The sequence below is a fragment of the Nerophis ophidion genome, linkage group LG05, assembly GCF_033978795.1.
Source record: "Nerophis ophidion isolate RoL-2023_Sa linkage group LG05, RoL_Noph_v1.0, whole genome shotgun sequence".
Taxonomy (NCBI): domain Eukaryota; kingdom Metazoa; phylum Chordata; class Actinopteri; order Syngnathiformes; family Syngnathidae; genus Nerophis; species Nerophis ophidion.
This window is the reverse complement of record NC_084615.1, coordinates 33,695,668-33,720,928: the sequence shown is the minus strand read 5'-3', so window position 1 is coordinate 33,720,928 and position 25,261 is coordinate 33,695,668. Positions and strand designations below refer to the sequence as shown.

General features: G+C 39.4%; 1 protein-coding gene across 5 annotated transcripts in view; it reads left to right on the top strand.

The window, feature by feature from the left end:
• fig4a (FIG4 phosphoinositide 5-phosphatase a) overlaps nucleotides 1-25,041 on the top strand; it is a 102,270-nt gene extending 77,229 nt beyond the window's left edge. For all 5 annotated transcript variants that reach the window (XM_061900616.1, XM_061900614.1, XM_061900615.1 and 2 more), the window contains 2 exons: nucleotides 16,706-16,783; nucleotides 24,426-25,041. In XM_061900616.1, coding sequence (XP_061756600.1) covers nucleotides 16,706-16,783; nucleotides 24,426-24,557 — 210 coding nt within the window. In that variant the 3' untranslated portion in view covers nucleotides 24,558-25,041. The remainder of the gene's footprint in view (nucleotides 1-16,705; nucleotides 16,784-24,425) is intronic.
• The last annotated feature ends 220 nt before the right edge of the window (nucleotides 25,042-25,261 follow it).

Below are 25,261 nucleotides of genomic sequence, written 5' to 3'. Positions count from 1 at the left end.
TTTGTAAAGATAAAGTTGCGGTGCACGAAGAATACAATTTGAAACTAGACATGCTGAGGAGTATGCAACTTTTTTTTAATGAAATACAGGACTGTCTCAGAAAATTAGAATATTGTGATAAAGTCCTTTATTTTCTGTAATGCAATTAAAAACATGAAAACGTCATACATTCTGGATTCATTACACATCAACTAAAATATTGCAAGCGTATGTGATGTTAACAGGACTTGTGACCTACCTTTCAAAAGATATCAGAGCTCCAGAGATCGGTGGTATTCTTTCCACCTAGTTTGTGTCCACATTTGTTATCGCCGTTTTCCTTTAGTATGCATTCTCCATTCATCCATTTCCTACCGCTTATTCCCTTTTGGGGTCGCGGGGGGCGCTGGCGCCCATCTCAGCTAAAATCGGGCGGAAGGTGGTGTATACCCTGGACAAGTCGCTACTTCATCGCAAGGCCAACACAGATAGACAACATTCACACTCACATTCACACACTAAGGCCAATGTAGTATTGCCATTCAACCTATCCCCAGTATGCATTCTATTTTCTCTTAATGATGGATTATAATGAAAGTATATCCATAGATTGTTTTTTTCCAACAACTAAGTTGACTCTGTCCAAACAAAAACATTACAGTAGCTGACACCAAAGTGAAACTTTTAAATTTTTTACAAACAAATGACAAGCACAACAGTCTGTTGAACGTCTGACAGACAACTTATTTTAATTTTCGTTCAGCCTTGTCTTGTTAATGAAAACCTCACACGTCTCGTTATTTTTAGTAATCAAAGAGCCATGTTTATTAGCTTGTCCTCATCAAATTTTTGTCATAAAAAAGGGGTCGTCAACAAAAACACTTTTTTTTTTATCATCGTTCACATAAACAACACTGATTTGTTTGCTTCTGTAGCCTGTCATTACCGCATCATTTGCCCATTTCTGCATGCTCTCTGGGTTAAACTCTCTTTTCAGCTATCAAATATATTCTGATTGCTTCAAACAGACATTCAATACATTAAACAATTTCGACTGGACAGTGATCATTGACCTACTGTATGAGACTATTTATGGGATATATTTATATAGTACAGCCTCTATCAATTACCGTATTTTTCGGACTATAAATCGCGTTTTGTTTTTTTTGTAGTTCTGCCGGGAGACTTGGCCAAACAATTAAAAAAAAAAAATGTTTAAATGTATTTTTAACTTTTTTGGGTTTGGCCGGGTCTCACTCCCTGCTGGACTGTGGAGAAGACTGCGACTTATAGTCCGAAAAATACGGTAATTGATTGTTTTTTTTAACAGTTATCAAACGTATTGCTGTCGAGCGATTTAAAAAAATAATAATAATAAATTAAAAATATTCATTACCCTAATTAATTTATTTTTTAATCTCAACTAAAAAAATTGAAAAGCCCTCAATTTGAGGTAATACCATCTAAATGTATTACATACTTGTGGCATATATAAAGATTGATATATTACAAAAAATGGCTTTATTTATTTATTAGGAGCTCTTTGCCACTGAAGTTAAAGTCACATTCGGACATTTAACTTTTCTCTACAAAACTGAAAAAGTGGCTTAAGGAAAATCAGAATGGTGAGCACTAGAACTGGATGTAATACGGACAAATTGGACAATTATTGTTTGTGTATTTTGTTATTTTGTACTTGTCTTAATCCTTTTGTATGTTTTTCACTTTTCTAAACTTTTTTTTTTAAATGCCTAACCAGGTACGGATGTAGCAAATTAGCTTGTAGCTAGAAGTCTTATGTACTTTGACATCGGTTGCCTATGGGTAGCAATGTTTAATTAGACTGTCCCTGTCAAATAAATACATTGGATAGCTGTGGTCTTACACAAATAATAAATGAACCCACGCATCGCAACGGTAATACGATAGACCTAGTGCTTGTCAGGCGTATCACCGTTTCTAAAGTTACGATACTCCCGTATACTAAAGTATTGTCCAATCATTGCCTTATAAAATCCGAGGTTCAGACGCATGTTCGTCAAACTAATAATAATAATAACTGCTGTAGCAGCCGCAACATTAATACGGCCACAACGACAACTCTTGCTGACCTACTGCCCTCGGTAATGGCACCATTCCCAAAGTATGTAGGCTCTATTGATAACCTCACTAACAACTTTAACGACGCCCTGCGCGAAACCATTGATAACATAGCACCGCTAAAGTTAAAAAAGGTTCCAAAAAAGCGTACTCCGTGGTTTACAGAAGAAACTAGAGCTCAGAAATTATTATGTAGAAAGCTGGAACGCAAATGGCGCATGACTAAACTGGAGGTGCACCATCAAGCATGGAGTGATAGTTTAATAACTTATAAACGCATGCTTACCTTAGCTAATGCTAAATATTACTCAAATCTCATCCACCGTAATAAAAACGATCCCAAATTTTTGTTTAGTTAACCCAACAAGAGACCCCTTCCAGTAGCTCCACCCACTCAGCTGATGACTTTATGCAATTCTTTAGTAAGAAAATTGAAGTCATGAGAAAGGAGATTAAAGACAATGCGTCCCAGCTACAACTGGGTTCTATTAACACAGATACGATTGTATATACGGCGGATACTGCCCTCCAAAATAGTTTCTCTCGTTTTGAGGAAATAACATTAGAGGAATTGTTACAACGTGTAAATGGAATAAAACAAACAACATGTTTACTTGACCCTCTTCCTGGGAAACTGATCAAGGAGCTCTTTGTATTATTAGGTCCATTAGTGCTAAATATTATAAACTTATCACTTTCCTCGGGCACTGTTCCCCTAGCATTCAAAAAAGCAGTTATTCATCCCCTCCTTAAAAGACCTAACCTCGATCCTGACCTCATGGTAGACTACCGACCGGTGTCTCACCTTCCATTTATTTCAAAAATCCTCGAAAAAATTGTTGCGGAGCAGTTAAATGAACACTTAGCGTCTAACAATCTATGTGAAACCTTTCAATCCGGTTTCAGGGCAAATCACTCTACGGAGACAGCCCTCGCAAAAATGACTAATGATCTATTGCTAACGATGGATTCTGATGCGTCATCTATGTTGCTGCTCCTCGATCTTAGCGCTGCTTTCGATACCGTCGATCATAATATTTTATTAGAACGTATCAAAACACGAATTGGTATGTCAGACTTAGCCCTGTCTTGGTTTAACTCTTATCTTACTGACAGGGTGCAGTGCGTCTCCCATAACAATGTGACCTCGGACTACGTTAAGGTAACATGTGGAGTTCCCCAGGGTTCTGTCCTTGGCCCTGCACTCTCCAGCATCTACATGCTGCCGCTAGGTGACATCATACGCAAATACGGTGTTAGCTTTCACTGTTATGCTGATGACACCCAACTCTACATGCCCCTAAAGCTGACCAACACGCCGGACTGTAGTCAGCTGGAGGTGTGTCTTAATGAAATTAAACAATGGATGTCCGCTAAATTTTTGCAACTCAACGCCAAAAAAACGGAAATGCTGATTATCGGTCCTGCTAGACACCGACCTCTATTTAATAATACAACTCTAACATTTGAGAACCAAACAATTAAACAAGGCGACACGGTAAAGAATCAGGGTATTATCTTCGACCCAACTCTCTCCTTTGAGTCACACATTAAAAGCGTTACTAAAACGGCCTTCTTTCATCTCCGTAATATCGCTAAAATTCGCTCCATTTTGTCCACTAAAGACGCTGAGATCATTATCCTTGCGTTTGTTACGTCTCGCCTCGACTACTGTAACGTATTATTTTCGGGTCTCCCCATGTCTAGCATTAAAAGATTACAGTTGGTACAAAATGCGGCTGCTAGACTTTTGACAAGAACAAGAAAGTTTGATCACATTACGCCTGTACTGGCTCACCTGCACTGGCTTCCTGTGCACTTAAGATGTGATTTAAAGGTTTTACTACTTACATATAAAATACTACACGGTCTAGCTCCATCCTATCTTGCCGATTGTATTGTACCATATGTCCCGGCAAGAAATCTGCGTTCAAAGGACTCCGGCTTATTAGTGATCCCCAAAGCCCAAAAAAAGTCTGCGGGCTGTAGAGCTTTTTCATTTCGCCTCCAGTACTCTGGAATGCCCTCCCGGTAACAGTTCGAGATGCTACCTCAGTAGAAGCATTTAAGTCTCACCTTAAAACTCATTTGTATACTCTAGCCTTTAAATAGACTTCCTTTTTAGACCAGTTGATCTGCCGTTTCTTTTCTTTTTCTTCTATGTCCCACTCTCCTTTGTGGAGGGAGTCCGGTCCGATCCGGTGGCCATGTACTGCTCGCCTGTGTATCGGCTGGGGACATCTCTGCGCTGCTTATCTGCGTCCACTTGGGATGTTTTCCTGCTGGCTCTGCTGTGAACGGGACTCTCGCTGCTGTGTCGGATCCGCTTTGGACTGGACTCTCGCAACTGTGTGGATCCATTATGGATTGAACTTTCACAGTATCATGTTAGACCCGCTCGACATCCATTGCTTTCCTCCTCTTCAAGGCTCTCATAGTCATCATTATCACCGACGTCCCACTGGGTCATCATTGTCACCGACGTCCCACTGGGTGTGAGTTTTCCTTGCCCTTATGTGGGCCTACCGAGGATGTCGTAGTGGTTTGTGTTGTGGTTTGTGCAGCTCTTTGAGACACTAATGATTTAGGGCTATATAAGTAAACATTGATTGATTGTGTATTTTATTGATTTTAAAAGACTTTATTAAATGCAGTTTCAGCCATTTACTTAAAAAAATAACAGGTCCATATAAAATGTTGAAGTTGACAACAAAAAACAGTAAAAACATTTCCGAGATCTACAAATGCATGTATTGAATGTTTAACCTGTTGCTTTTCGTCTGCTTTAGATAATATAAAATAAATAAAATAGAACCATCAGTTACAGTGCTGTAAATTACAATAGTAGAACGTCAAAAATATAATCGTTCATCACCACAAAATAAAGTGTTGTGGCTACAGCATAACTCTTACGGTATAGCTCATTTGGTTCCAGGTTCGATCCCCACTTCCGCCAACCTAGTCACTGCCGTTGTGTCTTTGGGCAAGACACTTTACCCAAATGCTCCCAGTGCCACCCACACTGGTTTAAATGTAACTTAGACATTGGGTTTTCACTATGTAAAGCGCTTTGAGTCACTAGAGAAAAGTGCTATATAAATATAATTCACTTCACTACACTAGCGTTAACTGAAGCTGCAGTGTGACTGTGTGTTTGAGCTGCTTCAATAGTTAACAGATTTCTTCTTACAAAGGACTATCATCCTGCATTTATCAGTGATGCTATTGATGAGTTTTTGAAAAGTAAGTTGCACATTCATTGGACCAACAACTCGCTAGGAGCAGCGGAGTCTCCTCTGTGCAGTGTTGCCAACTTCTCAATACGGAAAGTAGCTATTGGCTGTCCTAAAAGTCCTTAGAAGTCGCTCGATGATCTCACGGCCTCATTTGCATAATGCATTGCTATTGACGCTGTAGGACAGAGGAATAACATTGCAAAAGGAATACGAAGTGAGTTCAAAAAGAATGCAATTAGTTTGTGTTCATCTGCGGTTGCTATCCCTAAATTTGACTACAGTGACCTGGTTGTGCAAATAAACTAACGTCATGTTAAGTCCCAGTAATAGATATTGTAATTGTTGGTCCAATCCACAGTACTTTTTATAACATAAACTAAAAGCTTAGTGCAGGAAAGACAAGTGCTTTAATCGACACATATGACCATATTATAGCATCTTGGGTGATATTTGTTAGCATGAAGAAAATATCCTAATAGAATAATAAATCTTTCAAAGGGTCAACAGCATATACTGAATCTTGAAATCGCTGGCAAACATTGCTTAACAGGGACATCTACAGCTAAATAATGAGATAAAATATGAACTTCATACCATAAAAAACAACTGCAGACATAAATTGTAGATGAGACTAATATTCGTCGCAAAATTCAACTGCAAGCAAACGTATCCTTTTTCTCATTGCCGTCAGGATCCCGGCAAACGGCCCACCTTCGCAAAATAAGTTTTCTACGGTTTATTTGTATCAAAATGATTAGTTCCAGCTCCAGCATTAAAGTAAGTGTCGCTACAGATGCCATTGTTTACTACAACCACTACTACACACAGGAAGCTCTCGCTCTCTCAATCTCTCCCTCTCTCTCTCTCGCTCTCTGTCTCTTTGTCCCTCTCTCTCTCTCTCAATCCTCTCTCTCTCTCTCGCTTCCTCTCTCAATCTCAATAATTTGAGACCTCTAGTGACACAAAAACACACAAACAGCTGTCCAAACCCATCCTGATGCGTCACATTTTCACAAACATTTGTAGTAAAAACACAAAAAATATCATAGTAAGTGAAACACAGTTTAATTTGTGGAGCTCCATCCAGCAAGGAAGATGTTGCGCCTGCATACACACGCATTGTAGCGTACCCAGATGCAAAACATCTTTTGCACAGTCAGCCTTTTCATATAAAGCCATAAAGGAATGGAACGACCTCACAACAAACTTGAAAGGTTTAACAGATTACTCTTCATTTACAATTGAAGTTAAAAAGTGGCTTTGGATTAATCAAAGCTGCTCACTCGGTCACTAAAGTGGGCACTATAATTGACAGATCAACTTAATGTATATTATATTTATCCATGACAGCATTTTTGTTGTAAATTGTGAGGTGTGTGTGTTAAAATCATGGATGTTTTTACAAATTATGGCAGATGTGAAAAAGAGCATGTATTTATGTGATGATGTAAATGAGATGCGGTTGTATTGTATATTAAGTATGTGTCCATGTAAGGGCATTTTATGACATTAATTTGATTACGTGATATGGTATGAATTTATTGTAATAATTTTATTGCATGATTTTGTATCCCTCTATTTTAGGTAGCCAGGAACTGCAGATGGAAATGAGCTATAATCTGGTACAGAACCTATCTGTCTTTGATCTTAAAGGCCTACTGAAATGAGATTGTCTTATTTAAACGGGGGTAGCAGGTCCATTCTATGTGTCATACTTGATAATTTCGCGATATTGCCATATTTTTGCTGAAAGGATTTAGTAGAGGACATCGACGATAAAGTTCGCAACTTTTGGTCGCTAATAAAAAAGCCTTGCCTTTACCGGAAGTAGCAGACGATGTGCGCGTGACGTCACGGGTTGTAGGGCTCCTCACATTCTCACATTGTTTACAATCATAGCCACCAGCAGCTAGAGCTATTCGGACCGAGAAAGCAACGATTCCCCATTAATTTCAGCGAGGATGAAAGATTTGCGGATGAGGAAATTCAGAGTGAAGGACTAGAAAAGAAAAAAAAAGGCGATTGCAGAGGGAGCGATTCAGATGTTTTTAGACACATTTACTAGGATAATTCAGGGAAATCCCTTATCTGCCTATTGTGTTGCTAGTGTTTTACTGAGTTAAATAGTACCTGAAAGTCGGAGGGGTGTGGCCACGGGTGTTTTGACCCAGTGTCTCTGAGGGAAGTCACGGCAGCTGCAGGAGAACGCTGGCTCCGCTGATCTCCGGTAAGAGCCGACTTATTACCACAATTTTCTCACCAAAAACTGCCGGTTGACATGTAGTCGGGATCCATGTTCGCTTGACCGCTCTGATCCATAGTAAAGCTTCACCTCCGGGAATTTTAAACAAGGAAATACCGTGTGTTTGTATGGCTTAAGGCTAAAAGCTTCCCACCTCCATCTTTCTACTTTGACTTCTCCATTATTAATTGAACAAATTGCAAAAGATTCAGCAAACAGATGTCCAGAATACTGTGTAATTATGCGATTAAAGCACACTACTTATAGCTTGGATCGGGCTGGAAAATAATGTCCGCTACAACCCGAGACGTCAAACGCACGCTTCATCATACGCGTCATCATACCACGACATTTTCAACACGACACTTTGCGGGAAATTTAAAATTGCAATTTAGTAAACTAAAACGGCAGTATTGGCATGTGTTGCAATTTTAATATTTCATCATTGATATACAAACTATGAGACTGCGTGGTCGGTAGAAGTGGGTTTCAGTAGGCCTTTAATGTTTCTGTGCATTGTCCCTTCAAATAAAGACTAAACTACACTAACTAAAACTGCATCACCATGACGATACAAATGCACATGACAAGCGTTGCCTCGATCAATACGGCCTTTTCAAAACTAGTGTTATGTTTTGCACTGATTTCAATGACATTCACAAGTGCAAAGAAAACTCCATGTTCCATGATGTTCACACAGCCAAAGAAAAGGTGTCATTGCAAAGTCCGCCTCATTCGTAATGAGTCTGCCTTCATTCCAGACTTAAGCACTTTGCTCTAATACCGCGTTCACCTCGGAAGTTCGAAGTCAGAGCTCGGAATGACGTAACAGCAGAGTTGTGACCGTTGTAGTTGTGAAGTCGGAAGATGGCCATATCCACAAAAGCTATTCTTGCATTTGCCTATTCTGAATATCAACAACTGATGGGAAGGTATGCACTATTTCTGCAGAATTCAAACACAGTGGATGAAAAGGAAACACATACGATGTAGAACGTGTATACCACATTAAAAAATGTTCACACTACAAAAACGTTACAATATATAAACGTCCAACAAAACATTGCATATGGCTGATTTAGTGTACTACCCAGAAGTGCTGCCAATAGATTTTTTTGAAGAGTAAATTATTGTTTACATTCAGAGGCAGGCATCTGTGAAGCCAACTCAGAGGTTGAGCGAATGCTCCGACTTTCCAAATAGGAAGTACGACCTCAAAGTGCATTCCAGTTCTAACTTACGATGAGGAACTTGGAATTTCCGACTTCCCAGTACAATTGGAACGCACCATTAACTTACACATAGTGGGCGTCTATGGAGACTGGATGGGAGAATACAAATAACATAAAACGTGCGTAACTTCAAGTGTAAAAAACACTGAATTACTTAATTGTACATGTACTAAAACACATGCACACCTGATAGCACACGCAAATCTGATCTACTGAGTGGATTGCAACGGTTAAGTGAGCCGAATATGGCATGCAATCCATTTTGCATCTGTCTTCATATATGATGATCATCAAAACGCCCTCAATACTGGGAGGAGAAGATGCAAAGATAATTATTTAGCACGCACAATGTGATTTATTTATTTATTACTTGTGTAATATATTTTTATCCCATATTTGTTCCCGCTACCGCACCTTAAGTTGGAGTCCCTAATTTCGTTATATGCAAATATAATGACAATAAAGTCCATTCTATTATCAACTTTAATCATTGTTTTGCGAGCACTCTTTAAGGTTTTATTTAACACTTCTCAGAAAGACGTGCAAACTGACAGTTCCACACAGTTCCGCAGAATCAGTGCATGTGCTGAAAAGAGAATCAATCCTCCATCCTACATGTGAGTGTGAACATTTTGGACTGTCAGAAAAAAAAATATTAGACAAATCATTTATTCAGTAACATCATGTTATAATTTTTATAGCTGCTAAAGGACTTAATGGGCTGTTTGAAAAGAAAATCAATTGATACATTTTTGTATCCTTTAGTAGTTTCTTTTAATGACGTTTGTTTTTATTGTTGAAATATTTCTTATAGGGCAGCACGGTGGGGGAGGGGTTAGTGCGTATGCCCCACAATAGGAAGGTCCTGAGTAGTCCTGGGTTCAATCCCAGGCTCTTTTGGGATCTTTCTGTGTGGAGTTTGGATGTTCTCCCCGTGACTGTGTGGGTTCCCTCCGGGTACTCCGGCTTCCTCCCACTTCCAAAGACATGCACCTGGGGATAGGTTGATTGGCAACACTAAATTGGCCCTAGTGTGTGAATGTGAATGTTGTCTGTCTATCTGTGTTGGCCCTGCGATGAGGTGGCACCAGCAGCCCCCGCGACCCCGAAGGGAATAACACTAGAACTCCCAGGATTTTTTGCGCTACCTATAAAACCCAGAGGGCATCTGAATGCTTGGAAGGCCCCCTGTGAACCTTCCTTTTGTTATGTAAACGGGGCAATCACTGAGCCACTTCACTCAAAACACCTTGACATAGGATGAGGTAGGGGGAGATAGGAGCTGCTAACTGACTGTCTGTCTTTCACGAGTTTCCAAAGGTGGCAGCCTGGGCAGAACATACAAACCCCGTTTCCATATGAGTTGGGAAATTGTGTTAGATGTAAATATGAACGGAATATAATGATTTGCAAATCCTTTTCAACCCATATTCAATTGAATGCACTACAAAGACAAGATATTTAAAGTTCAAACTCATAAACGTTTTTTTTTTGTGCAAATAATTACCTTAGAATTTCATGGCTGCAACACGTGCAAAAGTAGTTGGGAAAGGGCATGTTCACCACTGTGTTACATCACCTTTTCTTTTAACAACACTCAATAAACATTTGGGAACTGAGGAAACCAATTGTTGAAGCTTTGAAAGTGGAATTTTTTCCCATTCTTGTTTTTTGTAGAGCTTCAGCCATTCAACCGTCCGGGGTCTCCGCTGTCGTATTTTACGCTTCATAATGCGCCACACATTTTTGATGGGAGACAGGTCTGGACTGCAGGCGGGCCAGGAAAGTACCCGCACTCTTTTACTTCGAAGCCACGCTGTTGTAACACGTGGCTTGGCATTGTCTTGCGAAAATAAGCAGGGGCGTCCATGATAACGTTGCTTGGATGACAACATATGTTGCTCCAAAACCTGTATGGACCTTTCAGCATTAATGGTGCCTTCACATATGTGTAAGTTACACATGCCTTGGGCACAAATGCACCCCCATACCATCATAGATGTTGGCTTTTGAACTTTGCGCCTATAACAATCCGGATGGTTATTTTTCCCTTTGTTACGGAGGACACCACGTCCACAGTTTCCAAATATAATTTGAAATGTGGACTTGTCAGACCACAGAACACTTTTCCACTTTGTATCAGTCCATCTTAGATGAGCTCGGGCCCAGCAAAGCCGGTGGTGTTTCTGGGTGTTGTTGGGGCGGTATCGCTCGGTTGGTAGAGCGGCCGTGTCAGCAACTTGAGGGTTGCAGGTTCGATTCCCGCTTCCGCCATCCTAGTCACTGCCGTTGTGTCCTTGGGCAAGACACTTTACCCACCTGCTCCCAGTGCCCCCACACTGGTTTAAATGTAACTTAGATATTGGGTTTCACTATGTAAAGCGCTTTGAGTCACTAGAGAAAAGCGCTATATAAATATAATTCACTTGATAAATGGGCTGTGCTTTGCATAGTAGAGTTTTAACTTGCAGTTACAGATGTAGCGACCAAAAGTAGTTACTGACAGTGGTTTTCTGAAGTGTTCCTGAGCCCATGTGATGGTATCCTTTACACACTGATGTCTGTTTTTGTTGCAGTACAGCCTGAGGAATCAAAGGTCCTTAATATCATCGCTTACGTCCAGTGATTTCTCCAGATTCTCTGAAATGTTTGATGATTTTACGGACCGTAGATTGTATAATCCCTAAATTCCTTGCAATAGCTCGTTGAGAAATGCTGTTTTAAAACTGTTCTACAATTTGCTTGCAAATTGGTGACCCTGACCCCATCCTTGTTTGTGAATTACTTAGCATTTCATGGAAGCTGTTTTTATACCTAATCATGGCACCCACCTGTTCCCAATTAGCCTGCACACCTGTGGGATGTTCCAAATGAGTGTTTGATGAGTATTTCTCAACTTTATCAGTATTTATTGCCACATTTCCCAACTTCTTTGTTGCTGGCATCATATTCTAAAGTTAATGATTATTTGCAAAAAAAAAAAGTTGATCAGTTTGAACATCAAATATGTTTTCTTTGTAGCATATTAAACTGAATATGGGTTGAAAATGATTTGCAAATCATAGTATTCCGTTTGTATTTACATCTAACACAATTTGGAAACAGGGTTTGTATCTGTTATAGTTATCTGAATGACTCTTACCATAATATGTTACGTTAACATACCAGGCACCTTCTCAGTTGGTTATTTATGCGTCATATAACGTACACTTATTCAGCCTGTTGTTCACTATTCTTTATTTATTTTAAATTGCCTTTCAAATGTCTATTCTTGGTGTTGGCTTTAATCAAACACATTTCCCCCAAAATGCGACTTATACTCCAGTGCGACATATACATGTGTTTTCCCTTCTTTATTATGCATTTTTGATAGGTGCGACTTATACTCCGGAGCAACTTATACTCCGAAAAATACGCAATACATTTGTAAATGATTGATGCTGAGCGACAAATCTGACACATACACACAAACACACAACTGGCTTTTGATTTTTGTTGGGTTTTTTTGTCTGGTGTATTTTTTGGTGTCAAGTTGAATCCTAGGCTTGTGTCACACCAGTCTAGGAAATTCTAAATCACACCTAATGGTTTAGACAGCAAGGGTAGGGACAAGCAGGCCCCTCAGCCTGATATAAGTCACTGTGCGCAAAGGACATTGTCAACTGTACCCTGCTGTGTACATCACAAAGCCGACCTTGCTGCACTTTGTCCACTTCTTCTCCACCAACTTGTTTGTCCTCATCATGAACACAGCCATCTGTTCTTCAGACTTGAGCTGTTTGATTCCATCATGTATCATGTTAACTTTTTTTCACCCCACAAAAAACACCTTTATAGGAAATAAGTTATCTTAGGTATAGGTGTGAAGCTGAGAATTCAAGACAAGCAGCTGAATTAAACCTATTGGATCACAACAGTTCCATTCACATATTTAAAAAAAACTTTAAGACCGATGTCTTGGAAAAATCTATCGCTCTTGAATCAACACCAGTAATTAATACTGTGATCAATATTTGTTACAAAAAATGTGGGACATACCTAATAATGGAATTACAAACCCCGTTTCCATATGAGTTGGGAAATTGTGTTAGATGTAAATATAAACAGAATACAATGATTTGCAAATCATTTTCAACCCATATTCAGTTGAATATGCTACAAAGACAACATATTTGATGTTCAAACTGATAAATATATATTTTTTTGCAAATAATCATTAACTTTAGAATTTAATGCCAGCAACACGTGACAAAGAAGTTGGGAAAGGTGGCAATAAATACTGATAAAGTTGAGGAATGCTCATCAAACACTTATATGGAACAACCCACAGGTGTGGAGGCTAATTGGGAACAGTTGGGTGCCATGATTGGGTCTAAAAGCAGCTTTCATGAAATGCTAAGTAATTCACAAACAAGGATGGGGTGAGGGTCACCACTTTGTAAGCAAATTGTCGAACAGTTTTAGAACAACATTTCTCAACGAAATATTGCAAGGAATTTAGGGATTTTACCATCTACGGTCCGTAAATACATCAAAAAGTTCAGAGAATCTGGAGAAATCACTGCACAAGAGCGATAATATTACGAACATTTGAGCCCTCAGGCGGTACTGCATCAAAAACCAACATCAGTGTGTAAAGGATATCATCACATGGGCTCAGGAAGACTTCATAAAACCACTTTCAGTAACTACAGTAGGTCGCTACATCTGTAAGTGCAAGTTAAAACTCTACTATGCAAATTCAAACCCATTTACCAACAATATCCTGAAACGCCGCCGGCTTGGTTGGGCCCGAAATCATCTAAGATGGACTTGGACTGATGCAAAGTGGAAAGGTGTTGTGTGGTCTGAGGAGTCCACATTTCAAATTATATATGGAAACAGAGGACGTGGTCGGATTGTTATAGGCGCAAAGTTTAAAAGCCAGAATCTGTGATGGTATGGGGGTGCATTAGTGCCCAAGGCATGGGTAACTTACACATCTGTGAAGGCACCATTAATGCTGAAAGGTCCATACAGGTTTTGGAGCAACATATGTTGTCATCCAAACAATGTTATCATGGACACTGCTTATTTCAGCAATACAAGTGTTACAACAGCGTGGCTTCGTAAAAAAAGAGTGCGGGTACTTTCCTGGCCCGCCTGCAGTCCAGACCTGTCTCCCATCGAAAACGTGTGGCACATTATGAAGCGTAAAATACGACAATGGACACCCTGGACTGTTGAACAACTGAAGCTCTACATAAAACAAGAATGGGAAAGAATTCCACTTTCAAAGTTAAAGTACCAATGATTTTAACACACACACACACACACACACACACTAGGTGTGGTGAAATTTGTCGTCTGCATTTAACCCATCCCCTTGATCACCCCCTGGGAAGTGAGGGGAGCAGTGGGCAGCAGCGGTGCCGCGCCCAGGAATCATTTATGGTGATTTAACCCCCAATTCCATCCCTTGATGCTGAATGCCAAGCAGGGAGGCAATGGGTCCCATTTTTCCATAGTCTTTGGTATGACTCGGCCGGGGTTTGAACTCCCAACCTACCGATCTCAGGGCGGACACTCTGTTCCCAAACGTTAATTGAGTGTTGTTAAAAGAAAAGGTGATGTAACACAGTCGTGAACATGTCCTTTCCCAACTACTTTGGCACGTGTTGCAGCCATGAAATTGTAAGTTAATCATAATTTGGGAAAAAAAATAGTTTATGAGTTTAAACATCAAATATCTTGTCTTTGTAGTGCATTCAATTGAATATGGGATGAAAAGGATTTGCAAATCATTGTATTCCGTTTATATTTACATCCAACACAATTTCCCAACTCATATGGAAACGGGGTTTGTATAAGTGTTTATATATAGTATATTATTGGTACAAATGTTTTACCAACCTGTGATGAGGTGGCGACTTGTCAAGGGTGTACCCCGCCTACCGCCCAAATGCAGCTGAGATAGGCTACAGCAACCCCCCTACGACCCCAAAAGCGACAAGCGATGGATGGATGTTTAACCAACATATCAAAGTTAAAGTACCAATGATTGTCACACACACACTAGGTGTGGCAAAATTATTCTCTGCATTTGACCCATCACCCTTGATCACCCCCTGGGAGGTGAGGGGAGCAGTGGGGAGCAGCGGTGTCCGCGCCCGGGAATCATTTTTGGTGATCTAACCCAAGTGTCAAGCAGGGAGGTAATGAGTCCCATTTTTATAGTCTTTGGTATGACTCGGCCGGGGTTTGAACTCACAACCTACTGATATCCTGAGGCAATCAATAACACTCTAACCACTAGCGTACAAGGATGCTTCAGCATTGTTTTTCTGTCTTTACTGTGTATATATTTGAACTATGTTCATGTTGTGTATAAAGTGTATTTATAAGATGTTGTGTAAAGGAAATTTCATATTTCTATGAAGCACAAGATCAGAGCCCGATGGTTTTACTACATCTTGTGTTTGAGATTGTTTATAGCGTTAGGCGAAATAAGTGCTCAACTTCAGCCTAAACCCTTTCAGTCTGTAAAATTGTCAATTTATGAATGTAAAACTGACCGAAGAAATAATAAAACATTGTCGCTGGCCGGTCTACCTGTGTGGGGCTGTTGTCCCTTGTTTACTGGGCGCCACACCTGCTGTTTTGGGTGGGGCTTTCTGAATGGCTGGGGTCGTGCCTTGGCTTCCGCACATACTGAGAGACAAATATATTGTACATGTCTAGATATGTACATACATACAAACGTGCATACATACTCAGTATGTGCCCGTGCACTTTCTCGTCTTTGTTTTGTAATCCAATTATTCATTACATGTATATATTTAAAGCGATCGTAATGTTGATAATACAGTAGAGGTAAATATTGTTAGTCATTATCAATAGTGTTATTTCTATTGGTATTACTAAGTTTATTGTTTCATATGTAGCAAAATAATGTTCAATGTCATTTCTGTGTTGTTCCTATCCATGTGATTAATTGGTTCTTTGCTTTAATTTTTGGTATCATATTTGAATATGTAGTTTTTGCTGATGTAGTTATGTTGAACTACATTCTGATATAGCTTGTATACCCCCCTCTCTGAGTTTTTTTTTTTTTCGTGTTGAATTTTTAAATTCCAAAGTCCAATTTTTTTACAGTTGTAAATACACCGACAGTTATTTAACAAACTCCATAGCCAAACAAAACATAAAAGTCCCTCATTTTTTAAAGAACATCAAGATATTTAGGATTTTTTTTCTTTGATTAAGTCTTTTAATCAACTTCAGCCTTAAAAAAATACCAGACATGTAGTGTTTTTGTTTTTTTAACCATTTGAGGGCGTTTTGGTCAAATGATGTCCAAGTTATCAATTATTGTAAATTAGCAGAAAATCAATTATTTTACTGATTTAAACTTGTGACAGTATCTGATTAAAAGGCTTTTAAAAGAGTCAAATTTAAAAAAAAAATACATAAAAACAATTACACGTTTGATTATTTTGTTTGAAACTAAAGTTTGTTGAAACATTTAAGCAAAGAAATAGGAATTCCTAATGATTTTGTACCTTTCAGTAACTTAAAGGCCTTGTTTGGTTTTGAAGATGATAAAAAAAACCTTAAATGTCCCCACAGGTTTTAATGCCGCGGAACATAATGGCAATTAAAGGGCATTCATTTGGGAGGCAAACAATGGGGCTGCTTAAAAACATGTAAGCTTCCTCCACAGCTCTGCTAATCATTCCATTATTGTTAAAAATCCTGAAGTAGAGCCGGAGCCGACCTGTGTATGTGTCATGATTGTGTGACACCTCTGACTCATATTTTGCTCCCCTTCAAGAGCCGACGAGACACTGTGGTGTCGAACAAGTGTTTTAAAGCAAAAGAGGCTTTCTTTTAATAATTTAAATCCACCTAACGTGTGTGTATTTTTTAATTTACAGATTTGCACGCTTGGGCGGGAGCCAACAGTGGCGAACGATGAAGAGCGAACGTCTCAACTTGGCAAATATCATCTCCTTGTGAGTAAAACGTGACACGCATGAAAAGCCACACATTCACGTCTGTTCAGTCCAACCACAATTATCCTCACTCACGTGCGCCAGCGTTTTTTTACTGTCCATATGAATTCCAGCATTAAAAGGTTCTGCTAAGTGGTGTCCATGGGTGTTTTTAGCTATGATGGTTTTAATTTCCTAACCCAGTAAATCTTTGGTTAGCTGCTCTCATGCCTGTTATTGGCCTGTTATTTATGGATTATTTATTTGTTTTTACACAATCGCACGTGGCTTGAAAATGTGCTGCAGTACAAGCAATTTGCTGCCAAGTCTCGCTTTTTGTCAGGCTCTTGCACATAGTCGACATCGCAATGCACACACTTCTGCTATGCATGCGCTTTGTTAATGGTACTGGGGGAAAAAAGTGGTTTACAAAACTCTTATGTGGAAAAAACTTCTTGCAATATGCATTTTTACTCATAGGTTCTCTGGCACCAGCACCAGGACCAGGAAAAGATGAAAAAGTCCCATGACCAATAGAACAGTGTTTTTCAACCACTGTGCCGTGGAACACTAGTGTGCCGTGAGATGTTGTCTAATTTCACCTATTTGGGTTGAAAATATTTTTTGCAAACCAGTAATTATAGTCTGGAAATGATGTGTTGTTGTTGAGTTTCGGTGCTGTATAGAGCTCTTCCATATCAGTAGGTGGCAGCCGGTAGCTAATTGCTTTGTAGATGTCGGGAACAGCGGGAGGCAGCATGCAGGTAAAAAGGTTTCTAATGCGTAAACCAAAAATAAACAAAAGGTGGGTGCCCCTAAGAAAAGGCATTGAAGCTTAGGGAAGGCTATGCAGAACCAAACTAAAACTAAACGGGCTACAAAAGTAAACAAATACAGAATGCTGGACGACAGCAAAGACTTACTGTGGAGCAAAGACGGCGTCCACAATGTAAAACCGAACATGACATGACAATCAACAATGTCCCCACAAAGAAGGATGAAAACAACTGAAATATTCTTGATTGCTAAAACAAAGTAGATGCGGGAAATATTGCTTAAAAGAAGACATGAAACTGCCTCAGTGAAATACCAACAAAAAAAGAGAAAAAGCCACCAAAATAAGAGTGCAAGACAAGAAGTAAAACACTACACACAGGAAAACAGCGAAAAAGTGAAAATAAGTCATGATGTGATGTGACAGGTGGTGACAGTACACCTACTTTGAGACAAGAGCTATGGGGATACATGCTTGCTTATGCTTTAAGGTCATATCCAACAATTGCGACAACCACATTTTACTGTTAAGAGAGTTTCAATTTTAAATAATTTCTGTTGGTGGTGTGCCTCCGCATTTTTTTAATGCAAAAAATGTGCCTCGGCTCAAAAAAGGTTGAAAAACACTGCAATAGAACACATATTTGTCATCAGAATAAAAGACAGTAAGATAAATCAACCATGACTTAACGAATACATAACTACAACTTGTTTGAAAGAATAGGCTTGAACAAAGCTGTTCCTATAAGATGTTATGCATCATGGAATCTGAAGCCTGCAACCAGATGCAAGGAGCTGAAACTGACCACAAAGAGGGTGAGAGGGGGAATGGCGTGGCGGGGTTGGGAGAGTGGCCGTGCCAGCAACCTGAGGGTTCCTGGTTCGACCCCCAGCGCACGTCCGCTGTGTCCTTGAGCAAGACACTTCACCCTTGCTCCTGATGGGTCGTGGTTAGCGCCTTGCATGGCAGCTCCCACCATCAGTGTGTGAATGTGGAAATAGTGTCAAAGCGCTTTGAGTACATTGAAGGTAAAAAAGCGCTACATAAGTATAACCCATTTACTATTTTATCTGCTGTAATTGCATTGGCAATCTGCTGTACCTGCCTGATATACAGAGACTCCAAACTCAACTGCAGCTCACCAATAAGACGACTCAAATACCTGATTGCTTGGCTCAATCTGTGGCAGTCCTTGAGAGGCAGACCCCCAAACCATAACATTAGAGAAAAAGATGAGATTCCAAAATAAAACAAAGTCATAATGGTTTTATCAACATGAAAGGAGTGTTTCCTTCAACAGTGAAGATGCTGGTGAACCCCTCTTGCATACAGAATCACGATTCTCCATAAAATTCTAAGTATTGTCTACAACGGTCTTAAAAAATTTGTATAATTTCGCCTATTCAACAGTTTGTTCATTAATGATTGTGTCCAATTCCTGCATTATATCTTAATGTTTTGAGACTGTTGACTTGTAGACATGATCCATCACATCACTTGATAAAATCATCTATTATAGACCCATGTTTGTTGTTGTTGGCCTGAAGGAGACACTCTGTATACTTAAAAGTCAATTTTTTAAAAAATTGTTCTGTTTTATATTAGTGTAGAGCAGTGATTCTCAAAATATGATATGCCAAAAAATCACTTAAGTACACATTAAAACACAGTGTTGCTGTTCAAACTGTGTGTAGAAATTATTAATACGTTGTTGTTGTTGTTGGCATCCGTAAGTCTCGGAAGACATAGGATTGGCGCCCCTTAGATATGTTTTAGTTGGTCATGCAGAGTCTGCTGTGGCTGTACAGACCCACACGGGAGTGACAGTCTCTGTTGCACTTGGTGCATTCGTAGGTCGAGTCAGCTACAGGATGTAGTTGCTTGGTCTTCCTTTGAGCTCGCTTCTCATCTGCAAACTGGCGGAGTTTTGCCTCGCCAGCTTTCAGTCCAGTGTTCACAGCGTGTCTCCAGCTGGATCTGTCCTGAGCAAGCTCTTCCCAGGTGTTCAGGTCCATGTCGAGCGCTTTCAAGTCACGCTTGCAGACATCCCTGAAGCGGAGATGTGGCCGTCCGGTTGCCCTCTGCGTAGAGGATCTCTTTGGGGATCAGGCCATCGTCCATTCAACACACATGGCCCAGCCATCAAAGGCGACGCTGACGAAGGAAAGTGACCATACTGGGAATCTTGGCTTGCATCAGCACCTCGTTGATTGTCACACGATCACTCCATGTAACCCCGAGGATGCGACGGAGGCAGCGCATGTGAAAGGCACTTAGCCTCTTCTCCTGCGATGAGTACAGAGTCCAGGATTCGCTGGTGTACAAGAGAGTACTTAGCACACAGGCACGATACACAGCGATCTTGGTATTTATTGTCAGCCTGCTGTTGTTCCACACTCTTTGCCTGGCCAAGGTTGTGGATGCCTTGCCGATCCTCTTGTTGATCTCTGCTTCCAGTGAAAGGTTGACAATGATGGTGGAGCCATGGTATGTGAACTGGCTGACGACCTCTAGTTGATAGTCGTTGATGGTGATACAGGGTGGTTCAGCATCTTGGACCATCACATTTGTCTTCTTCAGACTGATAGTTAGACTGACCTCATCGCATGCCTTTGCAAAGGGGTCCATCAGGCTCTGTAGCTCTTCTTCTGTGTGGATGGCCAGAGCAGCGTCACCTGCAAACAGCATGTCTCCGGACCTTGCTCTTTGCTTTTAGGCGAGCCAGGTTGAACAGTCTGACCGGGTGTGGAGGTAAACACATTCGGTCAATGATCCAAAGGCGTGATTCAACAGAACGGCAAAGAAGATGCCGAAGAGAGTGAGAGCGAGGACACAGCCCTGTTTAACGGCACTGCGGATGTCGAAGGCATCTGACGCTGAGCCGTCATATGGGACTGTGCCTTTCATGCCGTCATGGAACGACGGCATGCTCAGGAGTCTTGGTGGGCAGCCAATCTTCGCTAGGATAATATACTTCTTAAATAAAACTTCTGCCTTGTTTTAAATATATACTTGGGCATACTATGCTACTCTAAAGTATTTTAATGTGGTCAATATGGTGGTACTTGTAGAGCCAAGTGTTTTCTGAGGTGGTACTTTGAGAAAAAATTGTGAGGACTACTGTTGTAGAGAACAAAAATCATTGGCGTGAGCATTGCATGAACCTTATGATAATAATAGGCATTAATAGGCATTGTTTAACATGAGTATCCAACATTGTAACAACTATAAGTCAGAAAGTAGGACAATGCCCTTTAAAAAGTGAACAGGTATCATAAAATCACTAGAAACAAGAAATACAAAGAATATAAAACAAGATTTTAATATTCATATTCCTAGAGTGCAGTGTGTTTGTGGTCGGTTGGGATGCGAGGGCACTACAAGAAACTTGTGTGTGGGGGCCCAATTTGCTACTGTACTTCCCTGGGTAGGTGGATTATGTCTTGTCTTTACAATATCATTGTGACATATTTGCGGCATATTATCAAGTAGTTTGTGATTTATTGTACTAGATCCCCTTGACGTCCACATCTGCGGTCCCCTCTAAGGTTTCTCATTGTCATCCAATTGGGTTGAGTTTTTTCTTGCCCTGATGTGGGATCTGAGCCGAGGATGTCGTTGTGGCTTGTGCAGCCCTTTGAGACACTCGTGATTTAGGGCTATATAAGTAAACATTGGTTAATTGATTGAGGAGAAATGTTCTCGCGGCGTTCACCATGTTCATGTATGTGGATTTTGTCTTGTCCTTACGATATCATTGTGACATTTGCGGCATATTATCAAGTAGTTTGTTATTTACTGTACAGGTGAAAAAAAACAATGAAAGAAGAACTTCCTTTCTGTGACGACATGAGGGTATTAAAGAAAAAGATCAAATTAATACGTTTTAAAATCTGATACTAAGAGTATGCAGAAGTAAACCTTAATTTCCTCCATTGTAAAGGGCTAAGCGAAGGTGGCACTGATTAAAAACAAGAGACCGGACAGGAGAAATGTTCTCGTGGCCTCCACCATGTTGTTCGTAAGAAATCTTTTTAGCGTTCTTTGCAGACCAACTGTCAAGTAGATTAGTTAGTAAAAGGTCGTGTGGAATAGCTGTGTTGCAGCTTTCATTTCTTACAAGCAAAGGCTTTTCGTGCACGTGGTTGCCTAAGCCGCTATTCTTACCATCCCTTGTTCAGTCTCCTTCCACCTTCATTCATCCCGCTATTACTGTTGTCAGAGGTGCACAAGCTGTGTGTGTTGCACAACAAATGGCTATATTAAGACGCTCTTATAGAACTCGAAACATGTTTTCACTAAAGGCGCCACCCCCCTCCTCCCCTTCCTGTCATAGAGGGCAGGGCATCAGTGGGGTAGGGGTTGTACCACTGGTAGTTGGGTGGATTTCATTATTAAGTATAAAGTCAGTTTTTTTCTCGAGTGAATATATTTTGCCTTCTAGAAGTAAAAAAAACTATTATGTAAAACAATTAGGTTAAAAAAAACACTAGGAAAGAATTATCAAGTTTAAGTGCACATGTTTTTTAGTCATGTATTAATTCAAATGAATGAAAAGAGAAGTCAGAAAATACATGTTAATGAAGTCAATCACAACCAATGCTAAGAGAAATAAAACCTTTAAAATCTATTTGGGTTCTGGCATAAATAAATAAAATCCATTTAAGTTTGAGGAAAGTGTCAACAGTAGAATAAATATTGAGCGCTGTAACAAAAACAAGTTTGACCTTTGGCTTTCAAGAAGCCCACTATTCTCTGTCAGAAATGCTGTCAAGATCATTAGGGTTCTTTATCATCCTTCAAAACTGGTGAGTTTTTTTTTGCTTTGCTATAAAAGCCAGTAAAGGAGTTATCCTCCAAAAAATTAATCCCTGAGAATCTGAGGAATAAGTGTGGTTTGTGGGTCACAATAAAAATAACACAGAATTGTTTCTGCTTCATTTGACATCAGACAACTACAGCTATATTCTGTCATCATTCAAAATCAATAGGCTTCCCGCTTTTTTAATTGGACATGTCGATTTTGAGCAATCTAACATTTTCACTACTATTCTAGCAGTGCTACACAAAAAATAAAAACCCTGTGAAATTTAAAAAAAAAAATACTTCAAAGAGCTGACTGTCAAAGCAGATGAATTCATGAGCCCTAATATGCAAAACCAACTTTGCTTACCTTTTTAGTACCTTCCATCCATCCATTTACCTCCGCTTATTCCCTTTGGGGCGCGGGGGGCGCTGGTGCATATCTCAGCTGCAATCGGGCGGAAGGTGGTGTACACCTTGGACAAGTCACCACCTCATCGCAGGGCCAACACAGATAGACAGACAACTAGCTGTTTTTGTGTATTTGGGATTGCATAAATCCAAACTTGCTACAAACGAGTCATTCGGAATTTGAGAAATAATGCTAAAAAGATGTTCATATCTTTTGTAATATTCTCAACTTAATGATGTCCATGGGGTTTATATAGTGTTAAAGTCTTAAAATGGTAGTTATATATGTCATTACTGTGCATTGTTATATAGATATGCTTTGATTCTTAAATGGCAAATTACAAGAAAATTATTTTTTCATAGCTCTTAACATAAAGTTGAAAGTCATCACTATAATCGCGTGCTGATTTATTTATTGAATGATTTATTTCTAATTCATATTGAATGGTGTACACTGTAATGGTAAATGGTAAATGGGTTGTACTTGTATAGCGCTTTTCTACCCCTTTTTAAGGAGCCCAAAGCGCTGTAAAGGCAAACAATTAAAAAACTGTCATTGTCCAAATATTAGTGGACCTTACAGTAGCCGGGTTTACAAATTAGGACATGTAAGGATGTTCAGCATTAGAATAGTGTTTATGATTTGAAATGTTTGGACATTATTGGACTTATTAATTACAATGAATGAGATGTTTTAAAACTTTTGACTGGTAGTATGTATTGATTTATTTTTTTAGTCTACAGTACTGGCCATTTTTTCCACAGGGCATTTTTGTTTTTTTCATATGTTTTTTATGAGTATTCCATTGTTTGGATATTTTTATGTAGCTTAGTTTATTTATTTATTTTTTATTTACTTATATCATTTGCAACTCTATATTTATTGATCAAATTCTTTGCATACTTTTTTTTGTTGCCATCTTCTTTACATGGCATTTTTTATTCATGATTGTATATTTCTGTGTTATTGTCGTTTTTTTTTTTGTATACTATTTTTGCTATATTTATTCATACTGTAATGTTCTTAGAATCCTGAGATAATGCAAAAAAAAGCAATAAAAATGTATTCCAACATAACTCCTAAACAAACATGCAATATGTCTAAAAATGCCTGTTATTTTTAATCTGTGAGTTTTACTCAAATCAATTGTTTTTGTAAAGTTTGCAAATAGAAAAAATAGGTTTTAATCACTATAACAGTACACTGTCACACTCAATATTACAGTTATTTAAACATAACTCCCGAACTACACATGCAAAATGGCTAATAATGCCTGGAGAAATGTATCTTTGTGAGTTTTACTGGGGGAAAAAAAATGTTGTAAAGTTTGCAAGGACCCAAGATTGATTTTTACTCAATTGACAGTATAACTTTCATAATAAATATGAAAGTTATACACATTGGCCCTGCGATGAGGTGGCTAGTTGTCCAGGGTGTACACCGCCTTCCGCCCGATTGTAGCTGAGATAGGCACCAGCGCCCCCTGCGACCCCAAAGGGAATAAGCGGTAGAAAATGGATGGATGTATATTTAAATATTGTATTATTATTCTATTAATAGTGTGTCTACTTGTTGATTAATGCGGGTCACTTCATACCGCATCTCCAAGTGTTGTTTGTGGTTTAATGTCATGTTAATTTTTTTCTTCTATATTCTCCCTTCTGCTTGTTAAGGGAGCCTGTTTCCCGCTTCTCAGAGGACAGTGTCTACGCTGTGTCACCGCCGCAAGTAGACCGGGAAAGCTGCAACGTCTTCGAGAGCCACGCCATGGCGGGAAGATGTCATGTCAGGCCATTGTGTCGTGAGGACACACTGATGTACAGGGAGTACGTCAAGAACAGATACATGTGAAGCACAGCAACAATTTTTAGAGTGATGTCTCCCTCACTAACTAATGTATTCCTTTTTTATCTACTTGGGCTTTTATTGTGGTAAATGACTCACATGTCCTGATTCTTTTCATTATTGCTGTTATTTTGAAGCTTTGTTTGTGGACTTTCTGTTGTTTTAAATGCAATTACATGTTTTAAAACAAAATATTTATATTGATGTATATTTCAAACATGTACATGACTTTTCTTAAATGGCCAATTTTATTATTCAAATGTTTGTTTTAAGTAACATTAACTTATAAATGTATGCTTCTTTTTTCCATGTACATTTTGTCAAAAAGCAGATTTTTGTTTCTATGGCTCAACGTGTTTCCTGATTTCTGCTGATTCTAGCACTTCACAGGCGTCTGAAATTGTATTTCTGACGCAAATAAACATAACATTTTTTTTCATTGATTATTGTACTCTTCAAGAAGTGTTGTATGTCCATTTAGTTTTTCTCCTTTGTCTGACTGTCACACTTTGTTGTTAGTTTGCTTTCATTCTCAGGTGTCAAAAAATATTGCCAATGTGCCCGAGGGGGGCTCTTAGACACACACACATGGCGACTGACCACCGCTTGATCACTCTGAGCCTCGTGAGCCTGAGAAAGGAAGGGAGGGGTCTGCGCCTGTCAC